Source organism: Manacus vitellinus, unplaced genomic scaffold, assembly GCF_001715985.3.
Source record: "Manacus vitellinus isolate BGI_N305 unplaced genomic scaffold, ASM171598v3 scaffold_18_pilon, whole genome shotgun sequence".
NCBI lineage: Eukaryota > Metazoa > Chordata > Aves > Passeriformes > Pipridae > Manacus > Manacus vitellinus.
In genome coordinates, this window is record NW_021939324.1 from 453,419 (window position 1) to 468,469 (window position 15,051).

Here is a 15,051-nt window from a genome sequence, read left to right on the forward strand (position 1 = left end):
CGGCTGAAGGTTGTAGCCTGGGAATTGAGTTGAACAAATGCTCCACAGAGTAATGTCAGAACTACAGATAACTGTGTAACGTTGTGTAACAAAATACATCAGTTCCACGAAACCTGGCTGATGTTAAACCGAGCAGTTTTTGCTTAGCTAAACTGTAGGATTGTGTGTTTTTTCAGACTTGTAATTTGGAGACACAAAAGATGGTGTCCATGGTTATTCTCATTGGAGTCCTTCAGTAGTTAGCACTCTGCCTGAAAAATGTGAACTTGATGCAGGGGAAAAAAGACGTTATGAAAACTAATGTTTACAAGAACCAAAGATGTTTTGTCTAGTACTGATTTTGTTGCTGCAAGCTTGTTTATAGCAGCCAAAGATAGTAAGTACTTCTGGTGTTTTGCATCTGGTGAATCAAAAAGTATGAACTTTTAAGTAGCTCTTACAATGTCCTGTGTTCTAGCTCTTGCACGATTTTCATGGGATCTTTTCTATTTTCTTACATATTTATCAACATTGAAGGAAGCTGAACTCTAGGAAAGTACAGAATTTTACCGTTTTCATCATCTTGGTGTTGGACGTTAAAAATTAATCTGCAAAAGGTAGAAAATAGCAAGTTAAGGCTCACCTTAACAACATGAATTTTTGTTGAATTTCTTATCAAAATGGTCTTTCTTAGTATTGTTGCTTTCCATACAACATCCACTTGTGTGTATGATTTCCTTGAATTTACATGGGCATCTCTTCATTTGAGATTGATTTACTCTATGATTCCAGTCACTTACAGGGAGTGTATTCTGATTTGTATTTCACAAATTCTTTATAGCTGAACATTTTTTTAGCCTTCTGTGTGTTTTGAGAGTATTGATTAAAAATCCTGTTGAAAGGAAAGAAGCCTTGGAGGAATTTGGTTAGAAAAAATTAAATTATGAAATTCCACTGACAACTGCTTTTTCTCTTGTTTACTCAGCCACTTTTTAGTGTAGTGTATATTTTAACAGGTACCTCTTAGTAATTAAATGGGTGTAGCAATTAAAAAATGGCTTGTCAAGTCTGAAGTGTTAGGCTTTACATTACCTTCAATCAAGAAAGCTTTTCAGTATTTTCGGATCACCATTTTTTTTTCAACAGTGCCAACTCTGCTCTAATTCTTAATTAAATTTAATTTTTATTTTGTTTTGTTTTGTTTGGTGATAGGTTTTTGGGTTTGTTTCTGTTTTGTTTTTCTACCTGAAATTGGTGACACATTAACGAGTTTAGGGTAACTGAGATCTTTCTGTTTCCTGTTACTTGCTGTGACAGTAACTCTGGGTTATTCTAGCAATTCTTTAATTAAAGTTTCAGTGTCTGCTTGACTAAGAAAATCTCAATATTTTTATAATGCACATGCAAAGTGTTTGAGCAGAGAACTGACAATGGACTTTTGAGTCAGCTGTGCTTCCATGTAGCTGCACTTCTAGGTGTTTTGCTAATTCTGTTACTGTTTTTTCATATTTTCCAGCCTCTGGTAGCAGTTCTCAGTTCAGTCAAGTCAACTAAGGGGAGAGATAGCATCTGTTGTTTGGTACCTTTGAGTAACATTCTGAGGAACTTTCATATTGCTATATTGGCTAGTAAGTTTTAAATGCACAGTGATTTTAATTTGTCACTCCTGTGGGCCTGGAATTTAAAATTCTTAGTCGCCATTTTCTTTGAATCATTTTTAATGTAGTCCTGGCTAAAGCTAAGGAGAAATGAATATTCACATAATTGCATAACAGAAAAGGAGAAAAGGAGTGTATTTACTTCTGTTTGTTCAATATATATATTTATATTCTGTGCCATTTCATTTGGTAATAAAACTGTGCAATGGAGAGCTGATTTAGAGAAACTCTTTGGAAAGTGTTTTCCTTCCATATGGAAGGTCTTTTTCTGTAATCTCTGTTCATATTATAGGCATTGTAGGTCAGTTTCTTCTTATACCTCCTCTACTCTATTCTATAGTCACATGTTTTGCTGTATTCCATATCGACAAGAGAAAAGACATTTAATCCATACTCCCATATGCAACATATATACTATTGCTATTTTATCTGAATCTGTGGGCTTTTTGCTAGGGGCAGGATGCCTCTCCCCTGATTTTAGAAAGTTGCTTCTGAGCTTGTCAGCTAAGTTTTATTTGAAGTCCCTTAAGTCCTGTGAGATGTATTGCTATACAGAGTGGTAATTTTAGTGTAAACACAGTGAAAGATGTGTTATACCTTCTCTTGGGTTGAGAAATTATAGATCTCTCAATGAAGCCTCTTTCTCTTTTTGTAGAATCCAGTCAGCGACTTCCAAACTAGTATCTGAATTTCCCACGGGGAGCTGCAGGATCGTTTTGACCTAGAATTGCTTGCTTTTTTGAGAAGAAGGAAAGTGTGGGGCTGAATTACAGAAGACAAATGAGTACAAAAATAATTAGATGTGTCTGTATGCGAATAAAATTTTGACAAAGGCATCTCAAAGTGCATGTGCTTGCTAAATACTTAACTGTTGTCATAGATTACCATGTTTTGCACTATCTTAGTTTGTGGGCTTTCCAAGGAGAGGTGTTACTGCTAACTTTATGGTTTTTCAAGTAATCTTAAAACTGTTCTCTATTTAGTACTGACAAAATAATGCTGCAACTGGACAGGTAATGTGGTGTAGCAGTAGTATTAAATTCTGGGTAGTATTTTTTCATGATTATCCTATTTGGTCTCATTTGTCTCTTGAATTAATATGAGTCTTCTTCATGTTATCTTTGTATTTTTGAGATAACACTTTTGGTGGGGCTTTTTTTCCTCTGCCCAATTAGTAATCTTTTTTGATTTTGTAAAGCTTTCTACACTGTCTCTCACAGGATCCTTCTGGACAGAATGTCCAGCACACAGCTGGATAAACACATCATGCAGTGGGTGAGCAATTGGCTGAGGGGTTGAGCACAGAGGGTGATAGTGAATGGGGTGACATCAACCTGGTGACCTGTCACTAGTGGGGTTCCACAGGGCTCCATCCTGGGCCCTGTGCTCTTCAACATCTTCATAAATGACTTGGACATAGGACTGGAAGGGACACTAAGCAAATTTGCAGATGATACAAAACTGGGAGGAGCTGTTGACTCCCTTGAAGGCGGGGAGGCCCTGCAGAGAGACCTTGACAAATTAGAGGACTGGGCAATCACCGATCATATGAAGTTCAACAAAGGAAAGTGCTGGATTCTGCACCTGGGATGGGGCAACCCCAGATGTAAATAAAGACTGGGGAATGAAATGCTGGAAAACAGTGCCAGGAAAGGGACCTGGGGGTCCTGGTCGATGGCAAGTTGAACATGAGTCAGCAGTGCCCTGGCAACCAGGAGGGCCAACCATGTCCTGGGGGGCATCAGGCAAAGCATCACCAGCTGGTCGAGGGAGGGGATTGTCCTGCTCTGCTCTGCACTGGGGTGGCCTGAGCTGGAATATTGCGTGCAGTTTTGGGCACTGCAATATAGGAAAGTTATTAAGCTCTTAGAGAGTGTCCAAAGGAGGGCAACAAATGTCTGTCAGATTGACTTTCTTGGCTTTGCAAAACATCAGTATCTCTGAGTTGTGTAAACTCTAATTGTTTTCAAGCCTGCTTGAATCTTGATAAGGATTCATCATAAAGATGTGAAATACTGCAGTTATCAAGCAGAAAAAAAAATATGATTCAAGAAACGTCATTTTGAGACAGCTTTATTTTGTTAAATCCTGTGTCAATGATTTTCTGAAATCTATGGAAAAGCCTGAGTCAATTTTTGTCATGCCATCTAGTGGCAGGTTTACTTCTATTCCTGTGTTTTAAATTGTTGGACTGACGTGCACTCTGGAAAAGGTGCAGTAAAAATCTGTGACTTGCAGCATTAGCCATCATTGTACTGAGGCATATAGTTGTTAAACTGTTTCTCTTGGTACTGACTTAAACGTTAATGTATTTCTTTTTATGGATAGAATGTCTGAAAAAAGGCTTTTTTGTCCTTTTTGTGGATTTAACTGCACTTCATATTTCCTGAAGTTTTCTGCTGTATGTGGGTGGCTGTTATAACATGGACATACTGAAGCAGGACCTTTGGGACTTGCTGCAGGACAAACCTGGATTTGTGAAGGTGAAGGAAATAAATGAAGAACTGCATCAGACTCAGTCTCTCCAGCCATGCAGATAATGGAAGTGGTGTTCCTGTGATAACTGTGCTAAAGTCTGGAGGTCACATATATGGCTGATGTAGTTGCACACAACTTCAATCTCGAGGGAAGCAGCCCATCATTGGTGCTAAGTAAAACTGTTTTTGAGTTCAGTAGTCTTCTTTGCTGTAGACCGAAATGAGCAAGCACCTCTGGAGACTGGTTGTGACATTTCAGCTGTGTCAGCTGGAAGCTGAACTGTTGGAATGAGCACTTGAAAATGAGAACTTTACTAGTCTTTAACTGAATGTGAAAGTGTCCATCATTTTGGGCTGCTTCTGTACTCTGAGAAATAGATAAACTTTATCAATCAGTTGATTTTATTTTTTATATTGGCATATATTATGTGCATACCTATATACATTTGTATACTAAATATACTTTAAGGTCTTTAAGATGCTGTGTATGTTATGTAACACTTCACTCAATTTTTTTGTCAAACATTTAATTTACAGGTAGATTTTAACAGACAAGTGAATATGTTCTGAGTACTTTCCACACCTTTTCTATCTTGGTAGGAATATGATGAATCCTAGAACTTAATCTGGGAGGAGCTGTTCTAGGTACTTCAGTTGCAGTCTTTTTTTCTTTACATTTTAGAATGATGTAACTTTTGTTGTAATGGGCATGGATTGGAGTAGAAAATGGCTATACTTCTAGTGCTTCCAGCATTTTTCTGTATATTCCCTCTATTCTATAGGGAATCTCAGAGTCTGTAGAGACAACTGCAGACTTGTGTGAGTCAGGAGAAATAGGACCAAGATATCAAATTGAATGCTTTCTAATACCTATTTTACATGCAGTGGGCATGGGAATGCATGGTAAACTTCGGAAAAAGACTATGGGTTGGATTTTTTGTTTGGTGTTTTTTGGTTGGTTGGTGGTTGTTTTTTTTTTTTTAGCATAGAAGTCCCCTTCAGTGATGTGTTTAGCTCCCTTGAGGAATCTCATGAGAGACTGTGACTATTCCCTGTGCCTTGGAATGTGAGGAAAAACCAAGGCTGTACTTCATTATGCTAAATGTTTAGATGTGCATTTGACCAGTGTATATAACAGGGATCAAAATTCAGAGGAAGCCAGGCAAAGGAGGTACTTGTTTAGACAGAATGCAAATTCTCACTCCATTTCTTCTTGTATGTAGGTGCTGCTCATGTACAAAGTTTGGAAAGAGCCTGCAAGGGTTCATGCCACAGATATCTTTGCATTTTTCTGTAAATTTCTGCTTGTTACTGTTCTTTATTAAGTACCTGACAGTTAAAAGTACGTTGAGTTTTGCTTGTCAAGTTTGTTATCCTAGGAGAAATGGAAGTGTGCTCAAGAACCCATAAGTGGTTTTTATTTGTTTATTTTGCTGAATTTCTCTTCTTGTCTACAAGTGACTAGAGGAGGCAACCAGTCTTCAGAGAAGGACTTTATTAGAACACTGGTGACATCTCAGTATCTGGAGTGAGACAGGGGTAAGGGTTTCTGTTCAGGGTGTTCCTTTTGGTTTTGTTCAGCTTTTTGAAACTCAGTTCAGTTCTCCTTAGATCAGGAGGATCATTTCATTGGCTGCTGCCAAGTTCTCCCTTTACTTGGCACTGGTGAGGCCACACCTGAAATACTGTGTTCCAGTAGAGGCCCCTCATTCCAAGAAAGACATTGAGGTGCTGGAGCGTGTCCAAAGAAGGGCAATAAAACTGGTGAAGGGTCTGAAGCACAAATCCTGTGAGGAGGACTGAGGGAGCTGGCATTGCTTAGCCTGGAGAAAAGAAGGCTCTGAAGAGACCTTCTGGCTCTCAACAAATAACTGAAAAGAGGTTGTAGTGAGGTGGGGGTCAGTCTCTTCTAGGTATCTTCCTGGGATATGTTAAAAATCTGTTTCATCATGCTTCCAGTTTTTCTTACAGAAAAAACGGAAAACACAGTTATAAGTAGGAAATATTTTCTATTTGAAGAGTGACTGAGTAAGGTAGAAGTCTTTGACTTGGAAAAGAGATGAGTTGAATGATATTACAAAGGCCTTCAAAATTATAAGTGTCAAGGAAAGAGCAAGTATGAATTGATTTTTCGCTGCTTTTGAATATACAATTCTAGGGATTTTTAAGCAAAGGCATTAGGAACCAGGTTCAAGGAGAAATAATTTCGTGCAATTATTTTGCACAAAATGATTGGCAGACTTGTGAAATTCCTTACTAATGTTATGAACTCATGAATTAAAGGGAGTCTACATGGGATTGAGAAAACTAGACTGGTACTTGGAACAGAGACCTACAGAATCAACAGATGCCAAACTGTGCCTCTGGAGTTCTCAGAGTCTCCAAAGGCTGAAAAGTGTGGAGTGGAGAGGGGTGTGTCAAGGAGGACTGTTTGCCCATTTGTCTTTGCTACACACTTCTACAGACCAGTTTTGGAAAATGGATACAGAAATGGTGACCTGCAAGCTGAGCCATTCTGCTCATTTTTACATTTTTATATCTTCCTTTATTTTAATTTGAAATTCGAACTTAGGTTGAAAGAACTTTGAATCTAGATGGAAAGAAACATCTTCTAGATGTCTGGACCAAGCTGTTCACATAACTGCCATTAATGTGTGAGCTGGCTGTATATGCACACTAGCTGTAATGCATCCTGGACCTAGTATATATACTCTGGTGAACTTGCTTATCAGTTACGTGCATAGAACACTTTTTCTTTCGTGTGTAGGTATACTGTTCAGCTAGTGCATCCTGAATACAACAGATGTGCTGCACAAACTCCCGAGGCATACATTTGTATTGCGTTCTGTGATGTATATGGTTGAAGTTTCAGAATCTGAAAAGGAAAATGTCTTTTGTTTAATTTAACTGATGTTAGTCTGACATAGTAGGCCCACAGGAAATCTATTTGTGTAATGATGTGCACTGACAGCTTAACAGTCAGTAGATTGTGAATACTCTGATTATTACTGTATGTTACAGAATTAAGTGCTGTCTGGTACTGTTAACTTTCTACTGTGTTAGAAAACATGCGCACATTAGATTGAACTTTTCTTTTTTTCTTCTGCAGGAAAATTTTGAAGATGCCTTTGAAAACATCCCCGTGTAAGTAGAATTTCTGTTAAAACTATTTATACATATGGAATACTGCAAGCACACCATTCCAGGGAAATATCATTTTATATGCACTGACTACATTCACATTTTTCAGAACAGTTAAGGTCCCCAAGAGTCGGGAAACAGAAGTGTAATTAGGTTGAAGTATTTGTCAACAAATGTGAAAATTGTACAGAATTAAAAATAGCAAATTTAGTAACTCTAGTTATATACTGATAGCTCCAGACATTTTTGCGTATTGAAGAAATAGTTGCTTAACATGATGGAAGAGCTGTGGATCACACATTGTGCAAGACCATCCAAGGAAGATTTTCAAATGGAAATTGCCATACCTCATGATGTACTGCTGCACAGATGTTTTTCCCTAATGAAGTGAGATACAGTCACTTCTGTGGCATTAAATTTCATGCTGAAGCAACACCTTACTTACAGTGTGATGAAAAGACATGATGCTGTTCGTAAATGGTTTTAGTTTTTCTCTAGGATTTTTCTGCATTTTTGTACCATGGAGCACACGAGAAGGGGACTTCGAGTGGTATCCTTGGATTTCTAAAACTCAGCAGTAGCTTTGGACTTAATTGCTAAAAATTCCATGGTCCTGGCAAATTATATTCTACAGATTTGCCAGACCTTCTGTTTGTATCTTACCTGGAGTAGTGTGGCAGTTTCAGCCACATTAGAAATCCAAAAATCCAATTCCCAGGCTTTCCCCCAACCCCTTCCCACAATTTATCCTAACACCGGAGAGAAACTTTCAGGCCAGAGGCTTCTATAGGGGAAGGGAAAGTATATACATTTATTTACACAAATAAATATACTGTACAAAGTAAAAGCAACTATATATATATTTACATTTCTGTCAGTCCTTTTAACCCCTTCCTTTAACTTTAGTCCAGAAAGAAGCCTTTCAAGGCTGGAAAGTAACCAGTCCCTCCTGTGAGAGTGTTCTGGGTCTGAACGCTCCCCCCTCACCAAGCCCCAGTTGTTTGTTGCAGTCTCTCCTCCTCATGAAGTCCAAGAAGATAGCTTTGAGTCCTTGCTCTTCTGCTGCTGTGTGATTTCTCCCTCTCGGTGTCATACCTTGGTTCATAGGCTGCTGCAGTGTAGTTTAGCTTATCAAGCGTCTGCGTCCTGGAAGGTTGATTCCTCCTTCGGGTTTTCGGTTGTCCTCCATTTAAATCACTGCAAAGACATCCTCCGGGCCCCTCTCTATCGGGGGTCCGTCTCCAATTCTTGCATGGGATTTTTCTCCCTAGCCATCGAGCCTCCTCTGGCCCATCCACTTGGCTCTGCTCCAATGCTGAGCCTCGCATCCACTCTCACTGAACAGCGAGAGGGGAAAAACAGCCCTCCTCTGCAGCTTGGCTGCAAAGGTGGGGGGGAAGAAGAAGAGGGCCTGGCTGCAGGGCCTACCTCTCTCTCTCTCCCACTTACCAGTTGTTTGTGAGTCGCATCCCTCACAAACATGCACTCATTCCAATGCTGTCTCTAACTCTGGCCTAGGCAGAGTTAGGGGGGCTGTAGGGTTCCCCTCCTTCCCCCCCGGAGAGGGAGAGAGAGGGAGCCCAGCCACCCCCTGGCCTTCAACACCTACATGCAGCAGACACCAACAGCAAAACAACCAAGACTGCACTGCCAACAGCTTCCGGTGCTGTGATATATGATTTTGAGCAGAAGCGAACAACATGGACAGTGATCGGCTCTCCAGGGAACACTGCCCTGACACCAGTCACCTCTGAGCCTCCTCAGCCTCTCGGGGGGGGGGCAGTTTCAAACTATGACAAGTAGTAAGGTCTGCTCTCTATGTAACACTGAGAAAAGTTAAATTGTTTCCTGACACTCAAAAGGAAATCGGAGTCTAATGTGTTCATGTTGAGAACTCTTCATGTTAATAATTGCTTTTACTTCCTTTAACTGCCTAGCAGTTGCTGTATGATCAGGTAACTTCTCTCTCTGGCCCTTGTTTCCCTTGGGAGAGGGAAGAGGGTGACTTTCAAATACTTATTTTGTGAGAATATTTATCCAACACTCCTTCTTTCTATGAGATAGTTGTTATATTGTTTTTATTGATGTCTGAGGTGGCCATGGTTGTTTATTATTGGCATGCAGAGCTTTGATTTCTTCTTCCTGAGTGTGTCTCCTGTGTTCATAGCTCTCATACAGAGACACTTTTTATAGTGGTGTAGAAGTTAGGCTGATGTTAGTTTATTCTGGGTGGTCTTGGTTCCATCTGTAATAACCATTATTTAGAAGAGTCAGTGCAGGATGATGAAGAGAATATTAATGGGACAGAAATTGTGTTATTACTTAGTGTCACTAGTTGAACATAGTGAATGTGTATATTTCATATATGGCCAGGATTCTTCACTAGATTAGTCTCCCTCAAATTCTTTAGAAGGTACAGCTGTTTAAAAAAATAGGCCTAAGGAACTGAAAAAAAACTTGGGATGTTTCGTGGAAGTCTTCAATCTTATCTTCCTTGAAACACTTTGATTGTAGTTTTCAAATGATGCTGGTAATTTTTCTGAAGGGAAGCCTCTCCTAAATCTAATGCCCTACTGGTTATTCTTGACCTTTCTCTATCTAGAATTAATGGTAGTTTTTTCTGTTAAGAATACAGTAGTAAAAATTTGGGAACATGACTACTTTGAAACAATGAATGGCCAGAGGTTTACCCTTCTAGGAAGCTGTATCTAATTTTTTGATTTTACTGTTGATAACATTCACTTCAACATTTTTCTGTATGTCGGTGTTTCAGTCTCTTTTATTTTGGATAGGAAAGTGGCATTGTTACAGCTCTGTGATGACATGCCTGGCATTGGTTTGAGTGGTTTATTGCAGTTTGTTATACCTAATTGAATATAACTAAAATGGATCTTTTTTATAGGGACTTGTGTCTACAAAGACTGATGTTTGCTTATAAGACCAGTTCTGGTTCAAATTCTGTCAGATCATCTTGTTAGTTTAGAGAATTGGGAAAGAACGTGTGACAACCAGATCTTCATAGGTCTGTATTTCATACACCACTCTGCAATTCTTCGTGTAAAATATATAGGGAATAATACTACTCTGTACTTTGCATCAGTAAATGCTAGCAAATGATTTTACTAATCTAAGTTGGCTCTCACTGGCTTTATTCCTTAAATATTGCTTACCTATAGATACTGGGTTGTGCAGATTAACTGTTAAAAGGGCAGTGAGTGATTTTTCTGTCTGGATTCCTTTGTGATGTTCTTCTGGTAAACTTCAAAGCAGGTTTTGTAATGAGCCCAAAATATTTGTTTTGTAGAAATGTGAAGGAACCTTTAAATAGAGTTCTTTACTATACATGGATTTTTTTTTTGTTCACTGGTGCTAAAGCCAAAGAAAGGCTATTGCAGTAGGTCAGTTTGCCATTTTACTTAAAGCAAACACTAGCATTTAATTTCATATCTTCTCTGCCAATGAGAGTAACTAAGTTTTCAGTTTTCTAAGTATTGACTCGATAATATTGGCTTAATACAGTATCTTTAACCTTCCAAAGAGAATACGTGGGATATATGTGAAAGTAAATTCACCATTACATGGTTGCATTAACTCAGAAATAGTTTCAGATTGGTGTATTCTGTTGTAAAAGAAACAGAGGAACTGGAGTCAAACTGTTCTTTCTGTTGTGGAAATTCAAACCTCTACCAAGAAGTTGGTAAGCTGCTTTTTACCAGATATTTCACCATGTTTCCACTGGAGTGTCTGCTTATTTTTAAGTTTTGGGCACATGTGTTTCACAAGGTTACCTAATGCCTATGAAGCATCTACAGGTTCAAAAACATATATGGATGGAACAGATTTATTTGTGATTTATTCTTCTATTTAATTCTTGCTAAAAATGCCTCATCAGTACCTGAATCTTACTGTGGAAAAACTATGAACTGTAATTTCAGTCTTACTGAACAAGATAATTCTCAGTTTCTATGCAGAAATATATTGAAAAAATGCTACTTTAATTTTTCCTTGAATTATTCAGAGAATCTCTTTGTAGAATGCAGATATTCCTGTTTTCTGTTGCCAGAGTATAATTTTGTAAATTATCTTGTCTTTGGTTTTACAAGTAGATTAAAAGTGGTTTGAGTTCCCAACAGTTTTTAACCATCACTGTATTATGTATGTACTGACCTTGCCACTGCTGTTTTGATTTCTGTATGTATTTTATCCTCTGAAGTTCTCAATTTGTTTTGAACTTGTATGAAATGTTAATTCTACTGGGATTTCTTCCCATCTTGTTTTACTTACTGTTCCTTAAAATGTCATCTGTATGTGACAGGAATAAGTAGCCATCAAGTTGTTGTGCTTTTCCATGCAATCTTCCTTACGTTGCCTTGCAGTCTTTGAGGTAAAGACAAGATGGTGATTTTATTTACTACCCAAATATCAGAGGCTTATGCAAATGAATAGCAGCATTTAGTGTAACTCTATTATGGTAGCTGCATGGGTATATTTATAGACGATGCTTTGTAGTTGTCTTTGGGAAGAAACACAGTAGTCTGCCTGACTGTTGTGAGCAGTTCATATGCAGAGGCAGTCTTCATGTTGTCCTATTTATATAAAGATTTCTGACACCAGACCCTCAGTTACAGCATTAGGGGAAAGATAGTGAGATCTCATTTAAACACATTTAAAACATGAAATGCTGAAAAAGTAGAAGCTAACATTCTGTAGAAAAGCAGACAGATGATTTTTGATCAATAATAATACTCAGGATTTTCTGTCTTTATCGATTTCAGCAAAAAGAGAAATGCTTCATTGATTCTCTTTTGCATTTTCTTTGCCTACCCAAAGCTGGATACCGTTAATCCTTGATCCTACCAAAGCAGCTCTGTGTGGTATTACTGGGGTGACAGATTAAGGGCCAGAAGTGTTTAAGGAAGTTAGAGCAGGTTATCCTTATCATCTCAGAAGTGTAGTTAAGATTCCCGTTACACCTGCACATGTGAGTATTTTGCTACTGAATGAAATTGAATAGCTGAGGAAATGCTCTAAATTCAAGTTTACACAGAATCACAGAATCTGCTGAGTTGGAAGGGACCCATAAGGAGCATGGAGTCCAGTCCTTAGCCGTGCACAGGACCATCACCAAGAGTCACACCATGTGCTTGAGAGTATCACCCAAATGCTTCACGAACTCTGTCAGGCTTGGTGCTGTGACCACTTCCCTGGGTTCCAGTGCCCAAGCACCCTCTGGGTGAAGAATCTTTACCTAATATCCAACCTAAACCTCTCTGACACAGCTTCAGGCCTGGGTCCTGTCACTGGTCACCACAGAGAAGAGATCAGTGCCTGCCCTTCCTCTTCCCCTCACAAGGAAGTTGTGACTGCAATGAGGTCTCCCCTCAGTCTCCTCTTCTCCAGGGTCAAGAGACCAAGTGACCTCAGCTGCTCCTCATACGGCTTCCCCTCAAGGCCCTTCACCATCTTCGTTACCCTCCTTTGGACACTCTCTAAGAGCTTAATAACTTTCCTATATTGCAGTGCCCAAAACTGCACGCAATATTCCAGCTGAGGCCACTCCAGTGTAGAGCAGAGCAAGACAATCCTCTCCCTTGACCAACTGGCAATGCTTTGCCTGATGTTCCCTCAAGACATGTGTAAGACCCCAGGTTCAAGCTATGAGCTCATTGAAGGGGTTTTACTTTAAAAAATATACAAGGCTCCAAAAATTTGCTGGCCAAATTTATTAAAAGGCCCCTCAGTTCTTTAATAACTTGAGAGAGCACACAGGAGAACACACTGCGCACGTTTATCAGGAGGTCAAATAACACACTTTTACTGGCAAAGTTTAGATAATAAGGGAACTTGGCAAAAGCTTAAAGAGCAATATTCAAGCAATATAAAGCATTTCACAGTGTCCCTCAGGGATCAGTGTTGGGCCTAGTTCTGTTTAGTATCTTTATTGATCATCTGGATGGAGGGATCGTGTACCCTTAGCAAGTTTGCAGATGACACCAAGCTGGGGTGTAGTGTTGATCTGCTGGAGGGTAGGAGGGCACTGCAGAGGGACCTGGACGGGCTGGAGAGATGGGCCAAATACAACAGTATGAGATTCAACAAGACCGAGTGCTAGGTTCCTGCACTTTGGCCACATCCCAGCACTACAGGATGAGGAAAGAGTGGCTGCACGGCAGCCAGGCAGAGAGGAACCTGGGAGTACTGACTGACAGCAGCTGAACATGAGTCAGCAGTGTGCCAAGGTGGCCAAGAAGTCCACTGGCATTGTGGCTTGTGTCAGAAATAGTGTGACCAGCAGGACCAGGGAAGTGATTCTTCTCCTGTCCTTGACACTTGTTAGGTTGCACCTCGAGAGCTGTGTCCACTTCTGAGCCCCTTTAGATTAGGAAGGACACTGAGGTGCTGGAGTGTGTCTAAAGAAGAGCAGTGAGGCTGGTGAAGAGTCTGGAGCACAAGTCCTGTGAGGAGCAGCTGAGGGAGCTGGAATTGCTTAGCCTGGAGAAGAGGAGGTTCAGGGGAGATGTTCTCGCTCTCTACAACTCCCTGACAGCCAGGTGGGGGTCAGTCTCTTCTCCCAGGCAACCAGCAATAGGACAAGAGGACACAGTCTTAAGCTGCACCAGGGGAGGTTTGGGTTGGACATTAGGAAGAAGTTCTTCACAGAAGGAGTGATTGGACATTGTAATGGGCTGCCCGAGGAGGTGGTGGAGTCACCATCCCTGGAGGTCTGGTTGATGTGATTTTGGGTTAAAGGTCGGACTTGATGATCTCAGAGGTGTTTTCCAACTTAGTTGATTCTGTGAAAAGCATTGGCTTAGCACACACTAACCCAATTTAGCAAAATCCAACCCATCCATCTTTAAGTTACCCAAATCTCAAGAAAGGAGATTAGAAGAGGAAGTAAAGAAAGAGAGAGAAAAAGAGAGAATTATAGTGTGTTCAGATGGTAGAGTCGTGACCACACGATGCCCTCATGGTGCTGGTTTTATCTCCTCTGGGCCCCTGTGGCCATCCCCCTGCTGGTGGGATATCCAGTGTGCCATCCCGTATGGGCCTGGGCTGGGGCTCTAGGATATGGTGTGGGACACTGCTCGTGATGTGCCATTGGCTGATGGTTGCTCCTGTGCTGCCCAAGGAGGCTCCAAGGGGCTGGGGCGTGGAGCAGGTCACCACTTCACCTTTGTGAAATTCAATCTTCCCCTTCCCCCCACCACTTGAGTTGGTCAGAGACAATAATTAATATAATAATTCAGTGTCTCACAATACAGTTGGCCCTCCTGGCTGCCAAGGCACTAATGACTCATATTCAACTTACCATTGACCAGGTCCGTTTCCATGACACTGCCTTCCACCATCTCATTCCCCAGTTTGTCCGTACATCTGGGGTTGCCCCATCCCAGGTGCAGAATCTGGCAGTTTCCTTGTTGAACTTCATATGGTTGGTGATTGCCCAGTCCTCTAATTTGTCAAGGTCTCTCTGCAGGGCCTCCCTGCCTCTGAGAGAGTCAAGAGCTCCTCCCTGTTTTGTGTCATCTTCAAACTTGCTTAATGTACCCTCCAGTCCTGTGTCCAAGTCATTTATGAAGATGTTGAAGAACACAGGGCCCAAGATGGAGCCCTGTGGAACCCCACTAGTGACAGGTCACCAGTCTGATGTCACCCCATTCACTATAATGTGCTCGGGCCTGAGAGCCAATTGCTCACCCACTGCATGATGTGTTTATCCAGCTGTGTGCTGGATCCAGAGGGATCCTGTGAGAGACAGTGTAGAAAGCTTTCATAAAATCTAAAAAGATTAC

General features: G+C 40.5%; 1 protein-coding gene across 6 annotated transcripts in view; it reads left to right on the forward strand.

The window, feature by feature from the left end:
* The window catches only part of TTC39B (tetratricopeptide repeat domain 39B), an 85,484-nt gene that overhangs the window by 23,960 nt on the left and 46,473 nt on the right, over positions 1-15,051 (forward strand). For 3 of the 6 annotated variants that reach the window (XM_018070390.1, XM_018070398.1, XM_018070391.1), the window contains exon 2: positions 7,224-7,258. The exons of the other annotated variants lie outside the window; for them this stretch is intronic. In XM_018070390.1, the coding sequence (XP_017925879.1) occupies positions 7,224-7,258 (35 nt within the window). The remainder of the gene's footprint in view (positions 1-7,223; positions 7,259-15,051) is intronic. 6 annotated transcript variants of the gene reach the window in all.